At 37.5% G+C, this 20,028-nt stretch overlaps 1 protein-coding gene across 1 annotated transcript; it reads left to right on the top strand.

Moving 5' to 3' along the window:
* Positions 1 to 17,629: 17,629 nt before the first annotated feature.
* LOC108992650 (protein CURVATURE THYLAKOID 1B, chloroplastic) lies at positions 17,630 to 19,390 on the top strand. Its single transcript, XM_018967250.2, has 6 exons — positions 17,630 to 17,932; positions 18,070 to 18,173; positions 18,279 to 18,365; positions 18,487 to 18,549; positions 18,840 to 18,877; positions 18,984 to 19,390. The coding sequence occupies exons 1-6, from the start codon at positions 17,764 to 17,766 to the stop codon at positions 19,039 to 19,041; spliced, it is 519 nt and encodes a 172-aa protein (XP_018822795.1). The 5' UTR covers positions 17,630 to 17,763; the 3' UTR covers positions 19,042 to 19,390.
* Positions 19,391 to 20,028: the final 638 nt, after the last annotated feature.

Raw genomic sequence — 20,028 nt, forward strand, 5'->3', positions numbered from 1 at the left:
CTTCTCCCATAATTTTATTACTAGCTCCCCCATTCATTATCTCTACATTATTTCCACCCTCTTCCTCATTAACTCTCGTTTCTGTCCCCATCTCGTTCCATTCGACTACCTCTTCTACCCTCGTATCTTCCAACTCCTTCTCCATAGAGCCATTTGTTTTGTTAGTCACTCCCTCCTCACCTCTCATCCCAACTAAACTTCTTTTATTATCCCCATTCAACCTTCTAGGATCCTCTCTCTTTTTTACTCTTGGTCTTGCTGTTAACCATACACCAAACTATTCATTAGCCTCCCCTTTCCCCCTACACTCTGAATCTCCATGAATAATACAACAACATTTAAAATAGAAATGGGGTAATTTCTCATAACAGTGAGCCTTCCCTTTGACAGTGTTGGTTCTTCCTCTCGCCGCCATTGGTTTTGTCAAATCAGTAAGGACCAAGACCCTTAGAAAGTTTCTCCACCCACTCCCATCTTCCTGCACATCAACCTCCTCTACTCTACCAATCGTAGCACCAATAAGTTCTCCTCTTGCTCTATTCATACACACCAAAGATAAATCATATATTATTATATATAAGGTACTATATAATTATATATAAGATATTATACAATTATCACTATGACCATATATTATTATATAGTATTAATATTACTATTAGTATAGTATATAGTATTAGTATTAGTATCACTATATCATTATAGTAGTAACATTATAATAGTATAATATATAGTATTAGTATATATTAATATATTATAATAGTTATAGCATAATATATGTATAGTAGTATAGTTAACTTAATATGTTAGTATTAATATCACTATAACTATAAAAAATATTAATATCACTGTTAGTATAGTATATAGTATTAGTAATAATTTAGTATCAATGTATTATTATATAATATATAATATATATTCCATAATGTATAACATATATATAGCGTTAGTACATTGACATACTCTAAGTTAGTAACAAATTAGCAATTAACATCATAAATAATTTTCTTTTTATTGCAGATTTTTTGTATAACATTTTGTCTTATAGTAGTTCTTTTATGACATAATTTTTTTTACATAGCATATTTTTTTATAAAGCAGATTTTTTATAGCAGAATTTTTTTTACATAGCAGAATTTTTTTATAAAGCAGTTTATTGTAAATAGTAATATATTTTTAATAAAACAAATTTTTTTCAAGCAGTTTTTTTTATAAACAGATTTTTATGAAAAATTTGCAAATTATTTAAACCGGACCGGAAACTAATAAAACTGGAGGTATCGGTTTAGAAGGGTAACCAGTATGTAATCGATTTTAGAAAATGCAAAACCGATTCGATATTAAATTTTTTCAAAAACTGGACTAAACTGGACCATTACACCCGTATTTATGATAATAAAATTCAAGATAAAAAAAATATTTCTATAAAATCTATAATTTTCTTTTCCAAATTTGATCCAACTTATTCTCTCTCGTCTTCTTAACTTCTTAACTCTCTCAAGGTTCGTTGCGTGTTCCAGTAGTCCTAAGAGCGTGGCTAGTCATTTTCTCATTTACAAAGGCAGAGTAAAAAATAAATAAACAAAAAGCTAACAAAAGCCTTCCAAGTTCCAAAGAAGGAATGGGTGTCTGATGACTCTGATTCAGATGCTGGTACAACTTTAGACCAGAGAGAGTCGTTAAAGCTCCAAATTCCAAAGAGAAACTTTGTCTGTGTCTCTCAACAATTTGACTCACCATACCTGTCCAAGTTCCCTATGCCAGAGTATTAGAAAACGTGTGGCCCTAAATCCCAAACCAAAACAAACGATCCTCTTTTCACCAAATTTGTTTTATGTTGAGGTGAGCATGGAACTGGTTTATGGCGTTTTGGTTTAAAAAAGCTGACATTTTAAGAGCAATGCTAGTATCTCTTTCTTCTAGGTAAGAACCAGGATTCCGATGGTAGGGTATATCAATACCTTTTTTCTTTCCTCTCTCTCTCTCTCTCTCTAATTATCTCGACGATTATTCTTTTATACTATAAAAACTTATAATATGTCTACTCTTATTATATAATTTTTTATATTATATACAATTTTTATATTATATTATATATATTAACATGAAGTTTTAATCTTATTATTCATGTTTATAATCTTATAACTAACAAGTCAAACACTTTTTATACCATACTAGTATCCCAACCCGACGGATGATGAGGGTAAGGTCAGTGAGTTCTAGAGGCCCATGCAGCCCCACATAATTGATGGTTAACTCGGGAGTGGTTCAGAAAATTCCAACATTCTCGAGATACGCGGGATAGGTATCAGCCAAAGGAATATGATGTTAAGAGCATAACTTAACAGATAAAACCTTGCAGGATAATCATCATTGAGATTGATCGATAATCCACTGCACTTATATATACAATGAGCAGGTAACATGTCAAGGAACTCTCATTGACTTAATTTTGAGTGACATCTTATTATATAGATTATTGACTTAGACATCAGAAGTGTATCGAACACATCGGGGCATGACCTTTATTTGTTGTAGGTAGAGCGATCTAATCAGTAGTGGGACACGTCATCTACACACGTCAGTCTCGAGTGGACTGCCACTTTTCTCCTTGTAATTTTTTTTTTGCTTTCATTTTTTTATTATTTATTATTCTTAAGTTGATATTTTCTTTTCCAAAACCTTTCAGGATAATCTTGACTTTTTAAATCCATTTTGTAAATTTTGATAATTTATTATGAGTAATTGCCAGAATTGATAGTTTGTGGAGTAATTACAAATTGTGAAATGTGCAATTTATTTATTTTTTTGAAATATAATTTCTTATCATTTTCTGACTTCCATTAAATATATTTGTTTGTTGAATGAAGTAAGAACTTGTAGTGTTAGTGGACTTGCTTTTTATTTTAGGAAAATCTTATTGATAATGTATAGTCAATTCAAACTTTTTAAAATTTTTTGAGACTGAGATTTTGATATGGCCTAAAAAGCCATGATAATTTGAGAGGATGCAAAATAATAAGTGACTTTCCAAAATGATAAGGACCATTAAAAAAGAAAAAAGAGAAAAGAAAAAGAAAGAACCATTCAATCGTGCTTTTGACAGTCGGCGCATCTGGAATGCCTCCGTCGCTGCACCGCCTGCACGGGTTGGGCTGCGCCATATATTTTTTCATTCTCCCGAAGCGCCTATGCTAGCTTTCGGCTTATCAGCTCTCTCCCTTACCGTAGACGTCTCTTTTGGAATGACCGAACTTTGACAGAAATTTCTTCGATTTTATTGTTTTTTTTTTTTAAATTCTCATATATTTTGGAAGACCTACCATACATTGAAATCATTTTTTTCGTTCAAAGAAAATTCTTAAATTGAAAAAAAAAAAGAAAAAAAAATTAAAATTAAAAAATTAGGTCATTTTTCATGCGGACTATTATTTACCATTTATTTTTTTCATAATTATGAAATCCAGTATAAATTTCAAATCTTTGGTGAGACTGCTATAGCCTATCGAAGATTTTCACAATGAGTACTTTTTGTACATGTTCTTCCAGCACAAGCATTTGAAAATGAAGTAGGAAATGTTCCTATAATTTCTGAAAACTTTGTTTTTTTAAATTTGTGGGTGGGGTTGTCGAATTATAGAAAAAGAAATGAATCATGTGAAAAGTCACAACTTTACAATTAACAGAGAATATTTTTAAAATTGTGGTGCCCTCGATCCCCATTTATATTTTGGTGGAAGTCGTAATGCCGGGATGTTGACCGCTCGGGTCATACACACCTAGCACATTGTGACAGTATGTGTGTCATACATGCAATACAATAGTGTACAAGTAATTCGCAGTGAAAAAATAAAAAAGTCATTCATTAATTCTAACAGTACCAAAAATTAAAGCTATATCACCTAGAAAATATCCATAAGCCACAAGTCTTCCAAGCTTCGACATAAAAATATTACAGTCACTTAAACAAAATTCAAGCCAAATAACAACACTTAAACAGAAAGGGGAAAAGAACCCAAATCTTCACACCTCGGGTGAAGCCATACCTCCATACTCATACCCATTATTTGCATCGAAATCTACGATTCCGTGGAGTAGAACTATAGGTGGGGGCATTAAAGTAATATTTCAAAAGATCTCAATAAGTAAAATAAAAACTAGTACTCAAAATACAAGCAGGTGAAAAAACATAAAATTATGTAAGAATGGGAAATTTCATAGAATTATAATATTTGTAATATTCCAAACACAAGATACCCAATTCTGACACAAGACACCACACATCCGAAAATCAAATTTTTATTTTGAAAGTATCCAATTGATTAAGGTATATAACCATGGTCTCCCCTAAGGACCATCTGTACACTCTAACTCCCTTCGTTACACCATGGATAACGACCATGCATGTGACCTTGTATTGAGTGATGCCCAGCTCCATGCCCAGCACATACGTGACCAGTCATCCTCTAGCCTCCGCCAGCAGAGTCGGCAAGAGAGCTTTAATGTCTCGCTCAAGCCTGTTGTCGCTTAGGGATAACCTAGGGGATGTCCTTTGTTTTACACGCTCCCGAGTGAGCAAAAAAGCTCTAACAAGATAATGCCCCATCCCGAATTGGGTCGTGATCCACATAAAATCCATATAATTATTTCATTAATGTATGCACCACAGTCTCCCCTATGGACCAGCTACATACTTTGGCTCCCTTCGTCACAACACAAGTAACGCCTGATCCGTACGTGATCAAGCATCCTTTAGCCTTTGCTAGTAGAGACGCAAATGAGTCAACACGAGAGCGTTATCATCTCAGCCGAACTCGTTGTCACTCGACGAAAACTTAGGGATGCCACTCAGTTTTATGCACACTTGAGTGACCAGAAGAGTTCCACTGAGATAATGTATCATCTTAACTTGGGGTCATGATACACAAACACCAACAAAATAATCTTTTGACACCCAAAACTAACAATTTTGCATCTTTAAGTATACACAAAATCAAAGCACAATTATAGAAATATTAATGGCAGGTAACATTTATAATGCAGATAACGAGCAACATTTAATTAGTATGTGACATAACCACAACATTAATTATGAATTAAAACAAAAACACCATTTTACAACAAATCAATTCCCAACATCATAACAACTTCAAATTTTATTCCCAACACTTCATAGGGCCATCGGCCACTGGCCATAAATCCACAACCAACTACAAATCATTCCCAATGCTCCACAGGGTCCTCATACACTTCAAAAATTCAGAACAAGACTGCACAACACACAATCTCACAATTTTCCGACAATGGCATTTTAAAGGTTAATCCGAGGATTACTTACAGCATGTTAGAAAACTTTTGAATGATCAAAACGTCCCGAACTCAGTGGCTGGTCATAAGAGTCACCTTCAACAGTGACACGGTGGTCCTTTGAGGGGTCTTGTGGGTTTCTTGAGCAGGGAGAGTTTGTATGTGGGTGTGTGCGTGTTGCTAGGAGAGGGGTTAGAGAGAGAGATGGACAGTGGGGGAGGAGCTGTGAAGGAGGTGGTGACAATGGTTGTCATTGCCTGAGTTCGAGGTTGTGACTCACAGAGGAGGAGAGAATGATGGGGAGATGGTGTCCGATGCAAGGGAAATAGAGAGTGGTGTGGGTGATTTTGGTGACGAACGAAGCCAAGATGTGGAGGACTACAGCAGTAGCAGCTCTCTTACGGGTCAAAACAGAGGGGATAAGAAAAGGAAGAGAAAGAAAGAGATTACTACTGATAGAGGCAGAGGGTGAGAAATCTGGGAAAAATCATTGGCGATGTGGCATGGATGAGGACACCATGGGACGACAGATCTGAGTCCTCAGCTACAGTGGGTCTAAAACGGCCTCTTCTAAGACGTGGTGGAGGAGATTGATAAGAGAAACGACAGATTTGGGTTGGATCGACGTGGTGCAGGGCTTGGCTGACTGTAGCACTTAGTGAGGCTGCAATACGGTGGAGAGGTGAGAGAGAGACGACAAGAGAGATGGGGGGCAGTGGAGCTTATTGGTGGGGCAGGGATTACGTTGGCTGCACACGGCGTGACTTGGCATCTAGTGTGGTGAGCAGCGATGGGAGTGAGGGACAAGGAGAGGTGGGAGGTTGCTTTGCTTGTAGAGAGAAAAAGAAAAGGATGAATAGGAGAGGGAATTGTGTTTTAGGGTTAGGGCATATGGGTTGGGCTTAAGTGTTTTGAGCTTCCACATGAGCTAGGCTTCACATCCTCCCCCCTTAAAAGAATTTCGTCCTTGAAATTTTCTCCATGTGACTATAACTAATCCCCAATGACTTATGGTGTCAACAATCTTTACCTCTACTCTCATTGGCTCTTTTATCATGGTGATAGCTAGTACTTCTAATTGCACATCACATCTAAGTTACTAAGGTAGGCCAATCCAAAATCTCGAGTTCCACAAAGGCATATTCTACAACACGCTTGGAGCCTAATGATTATTACCTCATAATATAGATTGTGTTGTTCAATATTGACGCCTGAACTTCCACTTCCTACTCAATTATATTCAACACTTTGGTGACCATCCATTTCTTCTTAAGTTGACCATTAATGGCCATAAATTTGCATTGTAATGTGATCAACCCACAACGAACTGTATATCTTAAAATTTTAAATTCCTATACGATCCAAGTCACAATCAGTTCTCCGAGATCATCATGGTCTCCTCTAGGGACCATCCGCACACTCTGACTCCCTTCGTCAAACCATGGGTAATGACTGTGCATGTGACTTCGTAACGAGTGACGTCCAGCTTTGCCCCCGACGCATACGTGACCAGGCATACTTTAGCCTTTATGAGCAGAGAGGCAACTGAGTCAACACGAGAGCATTACCGTCTCGCCTGAGCCTGTTGTTACCCTGCGATAACTGTAACACCCCGCCAAAAAAGCTCCTTAGGCCTTGACCTTAGTAGCCTTAATCCTAATTAATTGGGAGTTGGGCTATTTGAGAATAAGATCAATTTTGGATACTCGAGTTGGCAAAAAGGCCGTATACTTTGGATTTGACATAATCATTTGAAGATTCTAGTGCAATATTGATTTTTGAGGAAAAATGAAGATTTTGGAGCTTGATTGGTTAGTAATATTATTTTGGAGAAATTTTAGTGATTTATTAATTTTGAGGATAAGAAGTCAAGAGGCCCATAAGGGAATGACACATGGCATATTGGATGGTTGCCACATTACTGGGCTAAGCAATTTGGTTTATAAGGGCCCAAGCTTTTTGGGTATAAAGGCTTAGGAGAGGTAATAAGATTTTAGAGCCCTAATACACTAAGGATGTGATGGGCTAAGGATAAGATGTTAAAAAGTCTTAGGTCCAACTTGGGAGATATAAAGTTTTAAGCCTATTTTGGAGGACACTAGAAAATAGGCCCAATGAAAAGGACATAAGGAGATTGGGCCTAACTTAATAAGAGTGAAGATATTAGGCCCAAATTGTTAAGCAAGAAGGATTAGAGAAGTAAAACCATTAGTAATCCTATTAAGGCCTTTAGAACCTTAGGAAATTTGTGGGCCAATCCATAGAAGCCATAAAACAAGCCTAATTGGAGTGCAAGACTTGTTAGGATAGCCTTGGCCCAAGTATGAGGAAGGCATAAGCCCTTTGGGCCAAGCTTAGTATATATTTGACCTATGGCCCAATTAGGTTAAGGTCCCCATTCATTCAAACCCAAAAGCCCTTGGACCATTAACCCACACTTATGGCCCTTTTAAGCCCACAAGGCCCAAAGCTTTGTTTTGTTCTATTTCACTCTTCAATTTGAAAGCTCAATGCACCATACCATGAGTTTTCTCAGACCCATGTCATACCTTAAGCACCCAAATTAAGTCTTAAAATTGGTTAAGACCATTAATCAACTTACCCAAGATTAGTGATCCTTAAACCATGTTTTGAAGCTTAATTTTCTTTCTTAATCTTTTTTTAACCTTTTGATATGAAATTATCTTATTTTGTTACTCAATTACATCACTCTTAGATCATACTAAAACCCTAGATAAACCTCCACATATGTCTTAGAGGAAATGACATATCAAATCCCAAAACTACACCATTTGACACAAATGTGTGCCTTTTGAGTGCATGGACTGTTTTTCCCTTAAGCCCAATCCTTTTGTGCCTTTTTTTCAAGGGAACTATGGTCCTTAAACACATCATGATACCCCTTTGAACCCATACAAATCCTTGGATGAGTTTGGTTTCATGAACCAAACCAAAACACCAAACCGATTGCACCTTGGAAACTAGTTGGTTGCAAACCGATTTGGTTGAGTTTCAACCACCCATCTGCCCTTGGTTGAGCCACCACCCCACACTACCTCCATCACCACCCAATCCCCTAGAGTCCCTCATGGTCATCATGAGCCTTTGACCAGGTTTTTCCACCCAAAGAAGGCACCAAAACCGAATGGCCTTTCTGCACAATTCTATTTCAGCAACCACCCTCCATTGCATCATCTTCTTTGAGTTGCTCCTTTATGATCACTTGGCAGCCAACCCTCCACCTTCTACCACCTAAAAATCCTTCAAGAAGTGACCTTGCACCTGCATAAATCAGCCATGATGATGAGTCAAAAAGAAAAGTCAAGACAATGAACAAAACTGTTCAAAGAAAACCACTTTGAACCCGTCAGCCTCATGGTTGGTTTTGTTGGTTTTTCTTCTATTTCCTCTACACCATGACTTGACCACCATTCACAGGAGCAATGTAGAAACCGTAGGGAAGAAATCATGGTGGTTTCAGGCCACTATTACCCCTACACAAGGTGACAAAAGCTGATGAAGGCAATCTGGAAATTTCTACTTCTTACACCATCTCCCAACTCAACCAATCACCAAGGCCAACGCCTCCACCCTTTGGCTGCCTATAAAAGGCTCCTTCACCCCTACTTCTTCCACACCTCCTCTCCAGCTTTCCCATGAGCATAGAGAGCAATTTTCCCCCTTAGTCTTGACAGAAATTGAAAGGTGAGTGAGTTGAATGCTCTTGGAAGTTCTTGAGAGTTCATGTGCTAGGAGCTTGAGTGGGTTATGAAATTTGTAATTTTTCTTGCCCTTGATCTTAGTTTACATGTCAAGTCTTGTTTTCAAGTGTTAGGGTGAATTTTAGTTTAGTTTAGAGAAAGGTTACCATGCTTGATTCAAAATCGGGTTCATTAAGGATGAATTAAGTGTTTAAATTTTTCTAAGTGGAAATTTTAGTTATGGCATTTCTTAGCATATTTTGATATAATTTATTAATGTTTTAGAATGATCATGGAAGGTTTTATTTTTTATTAGAAGCATGCCATGATAGGTTTTAATTCAATCTTGTTTTGATCATCAAAATATGCATGGATTTTAAGTAAGTTTGTGGATTAAGGCATGAAGCTTGATTTGTTCCACCTAGGTTTGATGATTAAGCATTTAGAGGATCTTTTGATTGTGATAAGAATGAGAATACCGTTTTTGGGTGAATTTTGAAAGCATGTGTTGGTGATTTAGGCTAAGAGCATCATGCTTAATTAATGAAGGATTAATGAAAATTAAGATTTTTAGCCATGATTAAGTATTGGGATGAACTTGCTCACCAAATAATTGGACTTTATCATATAATTAAGGACTATAGTGATTGTTTGTGACTAAAGAGAATTTCATATGCATGCATTCATAGGGATCAATAGTTGAAATCATACTTAGGCATCAACTAGAGTGCATGCCATGGGTTGGGATTGTTTGAGCTAGTTTCACTTTGAATTTTACAATTCTAAGAATATGAATGGTTTTAGAATATCCAAAATATGAGGTCCATGAATTTTGGTTAAATTTGAGGTTTGTTTGCAAATAGTGAAAAATTAAGGCCTTGGTGGCAATTTTTGAGAATTTAGGGGTATTTTTGTAAATACCCATTTTTGAACCCTTTGATTATGAGTGTCTTCCATAATAGTACAAATCCTAATTTAGTACGAATTTGATTTCAGTTGCTACAATATTTTCAAATTCAAAGTTTGTAAGTTAACTTCTAACTTACTCTTAGGTAATTTATTTATGATTCTTGTGTAAACACCACATTCATATTAAATGTCATTTTGAGCATGAGATATCATACGATACATCACTAAGCATTTGATTACTTGTTTACATGACATGTGAAATTCTCACCATTTTTAGCATATTGCATATAAATGTCATTTTCACATGAAAGCTTGCAACATATGCAAATGTCATGAAATACATTTTTCAAGTATAGTATGAAAATAATTTTTGTCATGACCCCGAAGGCTAGGATGGGCAATTATTCTAGTGGAACTCCTCTGTCCACTCTGGAGTGTTTAAGAATGGAGTGGTAACCTTTGGGTTGACGAAGAATAGTCAACGAGTTTTGAATGAGTTTTTTTTTAAAGAACACCAGAGTAAAGTCAAATGTTATGACACCTAATTCTGGTGGGTTTACATATTATGATGTTATGTTATATTACCATTGCATTGAGAACGATGTTTGCAGATAAAAACGTAGTGGCAACATGAGTTGTGCTACGGTCATCGACATGTACTCACGATGCATATAGGAAACTGTGTTGCTACCATACATATGTTAATAATGGCTTTAATAATGATGAAATATTATGATTTTTTTTTTAAGTAATGAGGTATGAAATGTTCTCTATCGGAATGTCATGTTTTTGAAATGAGAAAGTGAAAATGTTCTCTGAAAGAGAAAGTGCATCAAAAATTTTCTGAAAATATTGAGGAACCTGAATGGAAGAGAAATACAGATTTTTTTTTTCTTCTGCTTATCATTGCATGCACCTCATGTTTATCATTAATCATGCATATCTTATCTCTGGGCAAGTTGGTTGTTTAACGTACTGAGATTTCAAGTAAATCTAACCCTTGTGGACCTACTATCATTCCCCTCGGAATGAAGAGGACGGGGTAGATGGAGCACAGAATCCGATTGATTGAGGAGGAGCCAGACGTCGAGGAGAGACTGGACTTGATCCTTATGTTTATAGCCTTAGTCCTTCATGCTCTAGAACGCATGCAGCGGTTGATTTACTTTTGGAGACTTTTATGTTTAGTTGTGCTAAGTTAATGCTATGATTTGGTTTGAACTTATTATGGTTATTAATGCTATTGTCATGTTTTAGTTCATTTGGGTATAGTTATAACTAATTACCCTTATTCCGCTGCAATTATTGCATACTGCTAGTTGCATACTATGATGCATTGTATATTAACTATCATGAACGGGGGTATGTAATCTTGTATTACATGTCCCAACACTCCAAGTCTCCGTTACATCCGAAGCGGGGGTTTGGGGGCGTCATAATAACCAAGGGGATATCACTCAGTTTTACATGCTTCTGAGTAACCAGAGGAGCTCTACTGAGATAATGCCTCATCTTGGCTTGGTGTCGTGATGCACATAAAATCCATACAATCATTTTATTAATGCATACATCACGGTCTCCCCCTGTGGACCCTCCGCACACTTTGGCTCCCTTCGTCACACCACGGGTAACGATCGTGCATGTGATTTTGTAACAAGTGATGCTCAGGTTTGTGCCCAGCATGTACATGACCAAGCATCTTCTATCCTCTATGCTGACAAAATTGATTCGAGAGCGTTACCATTTTGCCCAAGCCTATTGTTGCCCAGTGAACACCCAAGGGATGTCACTCAGTTTTATGCACTCCCGAGTGACCAAATGAGCTCTATGGAGAAAATGCCCAATCTTGACTTGGGGTCATGATACGCTCGCACCCACAAAATGATCTTTTGAAACCAAAACCAACAATTTTACATATTTGAGTATATAAAAAATCAAAGCACAATTATAGAAATATTAATGGCAGGTAACTTTATAATGCAGACAACGTGCAACAGTTAATTAGCGTATGACATAGCAACAAAATTAATTAACTAAAACAAATACACAATTTAAGAACAAGTCAATTCCCAACATCACAATAACTTCAAATTTCATTCCCAACACTTCACAGAGCCCTCAGCCATATATTCACAACCAACTTCAAATTATTCCCAATGCTCCACAAGGCCCTCAAACACTTCACAAATTCACAGCTAGACTGCACAACGTACAACTTCAGAATTTTCCAACGACGGTATTTTAAAGGTTAGTTTAAGGATTACTTATAGCGTGTAAGAAAACTTCTGGATGATTGAAGCGTCCCAAAATCAGTGGCTCGTCATAAGTATCACCTTCAATAGTGATGTGGCGGTTCTTTGAGGGGGTGGTGGCGGTGTTTGGCACAACCTGGGGTCAATGTTGTGACGCATAGAAAGGGAGAGTGGTTGGGAGAGGGTGTCCAATGCAGGGGAAATAGAGAGTGGTGAGGGTGATTCTGGTGATGAACGAAGCCGAGGCGTAGAGGATGGCGGTTCTCACGAGGGGAACAAAATAGAGAGTGGATAAGGAGAGGAAGAGAGAGAGAGAGAGAGAGAGAGAGAGAGAGAGAGAGAGAGGTAGAGGGAGACGAAATTGGGAAAAATCGACAACGATGTGGTGTGGGCAAGGTTGTCGTGCGACGATTGATCTGAGTGTTGAGGTGTTGTAAGTCCAAAACAACCTCCTCTAAAGTATAGTAGAGGAGATCGAGAAGAGAAACGACAGATCTGGGTTGTTTCAGTATGGTGCACGACTTAGCTAACAGCAACACTCGGTGAGGCTATGATACGGTGAACCTCGAGTGGCGTGAAGTGCCCTACGACACTTTCTGTGTAGGTGGAGGCAACTTGGAGGGGCTGGTGATGTGCGGTGGCTTCCTGAGATGCAATGGTGGCTGGTTTACATGTAAAAATACTTTGTTTTGTTTCTAGCGTAGTAGAATAGAGCACCATCGTTGGTAGTTTTCGGTGGCTAGGTGATGGTGGATCTTAAAAGGAGAAGTGTGAAGGTGCTATTCCGTTCATTGTAATAGAGGTTCGATGTGGTTAGAGGTGGTTATTTTACAAGCTGGGATTACGTTGGTGCTACCCATGGTGGTGTTCGTCCTTCATTGACCGTGGGTATTGCATTGTAGTAGGTTGTGATGGTGGTTCTTGTGGTTGCATACACTAGTCTACATTGTGTGTGACATTTCAAACTGTAGTAGTTTGCTGTGGCTTTGTCATGGAGGAGTTGTCTTGTGAGGTAGCAGCTCGCTCCCTTGGGAGGCTGCTGTTCTATGCTATATGGGGCTGAGGGGAGGTGACAATAGCAATGTGGTGGTTGCAGAAGGAGACGTGGCTGCTGGACTTCACGTGGGGAGGTGATTTCTATGGTTTTTGCTTCCAATGAGAGGTGGTGGTGGCGGCTTGCTAGTATAAACTGGAGAGGCTTGGTAGTAGTGTGAAGCTTGGCAGAACTGGAAGGTTAACAATAACCCTAGATTTGATGGGAAAAAGTTTTGCGTGCATGGAAGGCTGTGTGTGAACGTGTGTAACATGTATATAAATAGTGTTGTCGTGAACCCTAGTGGGAAAGAACTATGCTTGGTGTGGAGACGTGCATGGAGTCTGGAGCTGGTTCTCATGGGCTTGGTTTTAGGCATATGTGGTTTGGGCCTTTTCATGAGTTATGGCCTCAACTCAACTTCTAAAAATAATCTAATATGTCCTATAATTGTTTTGGGCCAATTCCCAAATAAATAGACCCCACTTAGTCCATTAAATGATTTTAATCTAATTATCATGCTCAAATAAAAAAAATTCAAATTCTGCCAAAAATTTTTTTGGGTCCATAACCTATTCCAAAATTACTCATTAAATCTCAAGTGGGCTTCCCATACATATTAACCCTATCAATTGTTTTTATAGAACTCATGCTTGGGCTTGGTGCTGTGCCTGGGTTTTACACGATCAGAGTGGAAGGTGGAAGCAAAGGTCTTTTCTGACTTTGTCTTTGACTCTAGTATCTAACCTCTACCTCCAACTCTGGCAATATTAGCCATAGGTTATAAAATCTATATTAACTATACAATTATTTTATACAATGATAATTTATATATTTGGTATATACTTATAGAGTAATGTTACATATAGGCTTAGGGTGTGCAAGTCCTATCTTTATAAGATATTGGGCCACTTATAGAGTATATATTTCGTATATACTTATAGAGTAATGCTACATACCATTATTAGATACTGGAGAAATTGGGCTTGGACTCACTCAAAGCCCAAGACGAGGAGGTGATGGGGGCCCCTGATGAAGGCCTAATAGTGAGTCTAGTGAAGCAGAACACTTCATCTACTTGAAGAAAATGGCTACGAAAGGCTGAGGAAGACACGGTGTAGGAGGATTAGGGGAAGAAAGTAAAGTCTTAGAAGGGGAAGGACCTTGATTGGAAGGATTTTAGTGGAGTCTCCAAGCAGAAAACCCCATAACAGAGGAGAGTGGACAGGTATATTCTGGAACACAACACCATTAGATCGGCGGTGGCTGGTTCCCAACCCGCCGAAAGCCATGAAAATAATTCGCTGGAATTCCCATTGGCTTGGAAACCTACATGGAATTCGTGCCCTTCGAGACTTAGTCAAGAAGGAAGCTACCAAATTTTTGTTTTCGATAGAAACAAAATTGAAGTTAATAAAAGTGGAAAGAATAAGGTTTCAGTTGGGTTATGACTGTTGTTCTGTTGTGTTGAGTGAGGGAAGTAGTAGGGATTTAAACCTAATGTTGAAAAATGAGGTGCCTCTAGTGATAAGAAATTTCTTAAGGTACCATATTATTGCACGGGTGGGAGGGTGGAGGTGTAGGTAGAGAGTGGCAGCTGACAAGTATTTATGGACACCCTTAAACATAAAAAACGGTTAAAACCTGGAATTTACTTAGGTCACTTAAAGGTGAGGGTAAACTAGCCTGGGTGATATTTGGTGATTTTAATGATGTGTCGAATAGACTTAAGAAATGTGGTGGTAGAGAAAGACCTGAAAAACAGATGGAGGATTTTAGAATAGTTGTGGATGACTGTAAGTTGATTGATATGGGTTATGATGGGGTCAAATACACTTGGTGTAATAGGACAGAAGTGAATAATATTTTTCGTGAGAGATTGGATAGATTTTTGTCTAATAAGGAATGGTGTGACATGTTCCCATAGGCCAAAGTTCAACATGGTACAACAGCCTATTATGACCATATACCTATAATTTTGCATTAGGAAGGAATAAAATATAAGAGAATAGGCAGGAAATTGTTTAGATTTGAAGCAATGTGGACAGAAACAGCTAATTGTGAGGAAGTCATTACAAACTGTTGGAGGAAGAACTCAAGATATACAAAAATGGATGAAGTGCAGAGAAATATCTGAGTATGTAGTCAACAGTTAATGAGATGGAATAGACAGTCTTTTGGAAGGGTACAGTCTAAGATTCAACAGGCTAGAAATTATATGAAACATTTACAGATTAGTGACCCTTTATGCCTGAGAGGGAAGGAACATCAGGAGGCAAGGAATGAATTACAATGCTGGCTAGAAGGAGATGAAATTTTCTGGAGACAACAGAGGTCAAAGGCTTTATGGCGGAAATCAGGGTATCTAATACTAAACTTTTTTCATAATAAAGCTTCTCATAGAACAACACTGAATGGCAGATTGTGTGTTCACTTACAGAGAAGCAAATGGGGCTGCACATCAACTTGCAAAACTTGCTTTATTGCAAGAAGATGAGAAAATTTGGATGGAAGAGGGGGGTCTGAGCAGATTTGTAATGACTGCAGTGTGTTTTTTTTTACTGATATATATCAATGAAGTTATGTGTTTTTTCAAAAAAAAAAAAAAAACTGTATTTAAAATGAACCAGGAACAGAACCGTAGACTTTACGAGGTAGTAAATCCCACTGTAGATGAGGAAATCGATAGCAGAAAAGATCATGAAAAATGGGGGGGCCTTCTATGTTTGGATAATGTTGAATTTTCATAATAAAACATGGCAAGCTGCATCATTAACGAATTTTAAAAAAAATAAATATACCACAATTTACACAAAGATCTAACGGTACAACAGGACCATAACTACAAATAAACGTCACAACAAGCCAAATTGAATAGAAAATGGGACGTTGGGGGCATCGCACTCAGCAGTAAAACTTATTAATTCAGCAATTCCAAGAACAAAAACTCTATTTACAATCATTTTTACGTTTTCCTTCAATAATGTGATTGGATCCATCACTTTTTTTTTTTAATATAAAATAATTTTTTTCGTCAATCATATTTATTAATAAAGTGTGCAAAGAATACACAAAAGTGACTGTATGTAACAGAACCATTCCGAAAAATGCTGCTGCTGCTTGTCCTCCCTAGAGGCTCATTTTAATTGAATAGAAAATTGATGTTTGTGGTTTTTAACGCTTTCTATTACCCCCTTCTTTTTTGACATTTTTGTGAGTAGAGAGGGGGCTATTGAATTAGCGATATGGTTCCCCTTCGAGACAAACCAAGCCAAGGAGCGGATGAAGCATCTGTGATGCACGAGGTTCAGTGAGAGGTTACTCTTGGATTTCCCATTGGCTGGTCATAAGGATGAAGTTATTTGGAGAGAAACCCATGGTGGAGATGATTTATAACTTTTTGTTCTAGAACTGAAGGTTGAATTGTTTGTCCTTGCTTAACTGATATTGGTGTTTTACTTTTTCACTTTACTTTACATTTGATCATGCTTCTTATGGAAACTTGAGGATGTATTAGAAAAAGGGTAATGCTAGGCTACTGCCCCAACAATGATCGATGGGCATGTTGTCTTGGCAAAACTCAACCTTTTTATTTTTTTAAAATTTTTTTCATATTTTTTTAACATCTTTAAACATTTTTTTTAAAAAAATATCAATACACTAATAGTCGATTTCTTAATTAATAAGTAAAAAAATAAAATTAAAAAAATTAAATACTTGAGCAGTCAAAATGAAAATACAAAATGAGAGGACAAAGTAACATTATTCTTAAAAAAAAGTTCTGAAAAATATGTCATGGGGTTAAGCACGTGTGCACGTGCACACCCAACTAGTATTTTTGCGAGCACCTTCCTTTTTGATGGGCCTTTTTGGGGTTTTTTTTTTTTTTTTTTAGTGTTTTATGAAAGAACATAGAGGTAGACTCGGTTTTGTTTGCTGGATTGTCAATTGGTTTGGGTCATTTTTTAGTCAACCCAAATCTGACCAGGATAATTAAATGGGCCGAACATCCTGACTCGAATCCAACATCTGCTAACTCATTCATAGGCAGCATTTAATTTCATGAAGTCCATATACAGTAACTATTTATCTTCTAAAAGAGAATTGGGAAAAAAAATATAACAAATTGGAAAGAATCTATTTGGAGGAGGTCATATTAGAAATTGTAGTGGCACTTGGTAATTGTACTGCAGGATGTTGGAGATATTTTGGTACTCTGGAGGAAAAAAAGACAAGAAGATGAAGGCCTCTGGCGCAACAGAGGTCCAGCTTAGGAGCCTCTATCCAATCGAACACCATAAAATGCCTATCCTGCAGCGGCCGTGTCAGCACACTATCCAGATGAAAGAGCAATGAGTGGTTGTCCAGCTCTAACTTGGGAGAAGAGGGTCCTCAATTTTCATTACAAATTATCACTTTACCATTCTAATAAACCCATATATATAAAGAAAAAGAATAAGCCATTACTTTAAAACTCTACACAATTCATTGTTCCTCCCTTGGTTGCTTCAGAAATCCTCAAAGGACAAAAGCAATATAATCTGATAAAAGCTCACTAATCATGGCCTCAACCTCTTCCTCCACGCTTGCAATCTCCTCTTCATCGACCCTTCTTGATGGAAGGGCTCCTCGTTGTTCACCCGCAGCATCATCACAATGCGTGACGCTCCCCACACTGCCCCCACCTCAAGTGCAGTCTCAGAACCGACCTTGGAAGACCACTGCCTATTGTGAGTCAATCACATATGCGTACCCAAAACTCTCGAGTCCATGTCAATTTTATAATGATTTATATAGAGTAGAACCTGAGAATTTGAAGCTATAAAAGGGATCCTTTTTTAACAGTTGTTGGTGTTAATGCTTTCAGGCCGTAAGATTGCTCGCAATGTCATGGCCATGGCCACCGGAGAGGCACCAGCAGAAGTTGTAGCGTATGAGCTGCCAGAGATAGTCAGAACAGCTCAAGAAGCTGTAAGGATTTCAGATTTTTTTAGAACCCTTATTCTCTTTCAGAGTAAGGGAATTCGTTGAGTTTAGCTTAAATGAATTCATGAATTGGTTCCATTTGCCACGCAGTGGGACAAAGTGGAAGACAAGTATGCAGTGTCTTCACTTGCAGTTGCTGGTGCGGTTGGATTGTGGGTCTCCACTGGGATGGTCTCGGTGAGGTTCTCCGAATGCTTAATATATAGAAATTATAACTTTGTTAAATGTAATTGTATTTATTTATACCTTACACCACAAAGTGAAAGGGTTTCTTAGAGATGGGCATGACTTGTAACAGGCAATTGATAGGCTTCCTCTAATTCCTGGCGTGCTTGAGCTTGTTGGCATTGGCTATACTGGAGTAAGTTGGATATGCTTTACTTCTGCATTGTTTTGTCTGTCTTCGCTTTTCATTAATTTGAACTAATTAACAATGGGGTCGATTACAGTATTGATTTCGCTTCTTATTCAAATGATTTATGTTCATCTGCATAAATCTAATGCATGTACTCGAAAGTATTTGAGTAAAAAAGGGCCTTGGAAGAAGAATTATAGTTTATTCATCACACGGAATGCTTAATATATAGAAGTACTTCCGTTCTTCGCCCTGTTTCTCATGCACAAACCTTTATTGCCTTCTTTTCTTTGCAGTGGTTTGCGTACAAGAACCTGGTTTTCAAACCAGACAGGTAATCCTTAATTTGGTTATAGTTACTGTCATATAATGTATGGAATTTCATCCTTTCTAAGAAATTTTTGCTGAGACAGATTTTTACCATAATCAATGAATTTCAGGGAAAGTTTGATACAGAAGATGAGAGACACATACAAGGAGATAATCGGGAGCAGCTAGAAGGATCCAAAGACAGAATGCTGCTGAGATGATCCGCGAAGTTGTGAGTTTTGAAGCAAATATCTTGCAGCACTATCAAGTGTTATAAGACGTAATATGTACTTTGTCTTGAAGATGTAACTACTATAATACCTTAACTACATTCCCCTTAAGCACCAATCAATTTCCATGATCACCTTTCATGGGTCATTTGAAAGTGCTTGAAGAACTATCTTACAAAAACAAAGGGCATATTTAGTCCTTGGATTTTAACGTGTAAAATGCTAACTGGTTGACACGTGGACATGGCAACCGAGGCATTGGACATGGCAACCGAGGCATTAATGGATATAACAGAAGTTGGAATGAGTTAACTGTAAAAAGTACTTTCAAACCCAAGGATTTAAATATTAAAATTATGAGTAATTCTGCATGCAACTGTGAAGAGCGTAAATGCCGTGTAAAATTTTTCCAGACGCTTGAGTACTTAGAGATTGATTTTGTCTATGACCGTAAAATAAACACAAACCTACTAGCCATGAGTTCATGACACGATTTTTTTCCCAGCTAACTTGGTTCTTATTTTCTGGCCATTTAAGATCATGAAGGAATCAACTTCCCTGTTGGTTTATTGTACTTGGACTTAAGTGTTGAACAATTGGTGCTACATAATATTATTTGGAAAGTAAAAGTGACATGTTGATATTATTATTATTAATGGATGAACTTTTACCAGTCTAGACCTATGTTACAATTAGTGCTTAGTCCAAGTCTTTACTTATTCTATTGTGACTTATTCTACATTTTCCTACACGTATACTTCTCGTGAGGAATCATGCCTATCTTTCGATCTATTTTAGGGTTGTTGCTGACCGATTGGTATCCCTGGTACCACGGATCCCCGCCAAGCTCTTTACTGAGGAGCGGGGAGCCATAGTTATGGTATGGTTGTCTCCCTCTCTCACAAGATTGGTTAGCATGCAGTTGGCTTAATAGGACAAGTGGACA

The sequence above is a fragment of the Juglans regia genome, chromosome 7 (genome assembly GCF_001411555.2).
Source record: "Juglans regia cultivar Chandler chromosome 7, Walnut 2.0, whole genome shotgun sequence".
NCBI lineage: Eukaryota > Viridiplantae > Streptophyta > Magnoliopsida > Fagales > Juglandaceae > Juglans > Juglans regia.

Excerpts from the sequence above, each read along its gene's own strand:
- LOC108992650 (XM_018967250.2), top strand. The coding sequence starts at position 17,764 with ATGGCCTCAACCTCTTCCTCCACGCTTGCAATCTCCTCTTCATCGACC. Across the intron at positions 18,366-18,486 it reads TCTCCACTGGGATGGTCTCG|GCAATTGATAGGCTTCCTCT; the intron begins GTGAGGTTCTCC and ends GACTTGTAACAG. Across the intron at positions 18,550-18,839 it reads TTGGCATTGGCTATACTGGA|TGGTTTGCGTACAAGAACCT; the intron begins GTAAGTTGGATA and ends TTTTCTTTGCAG.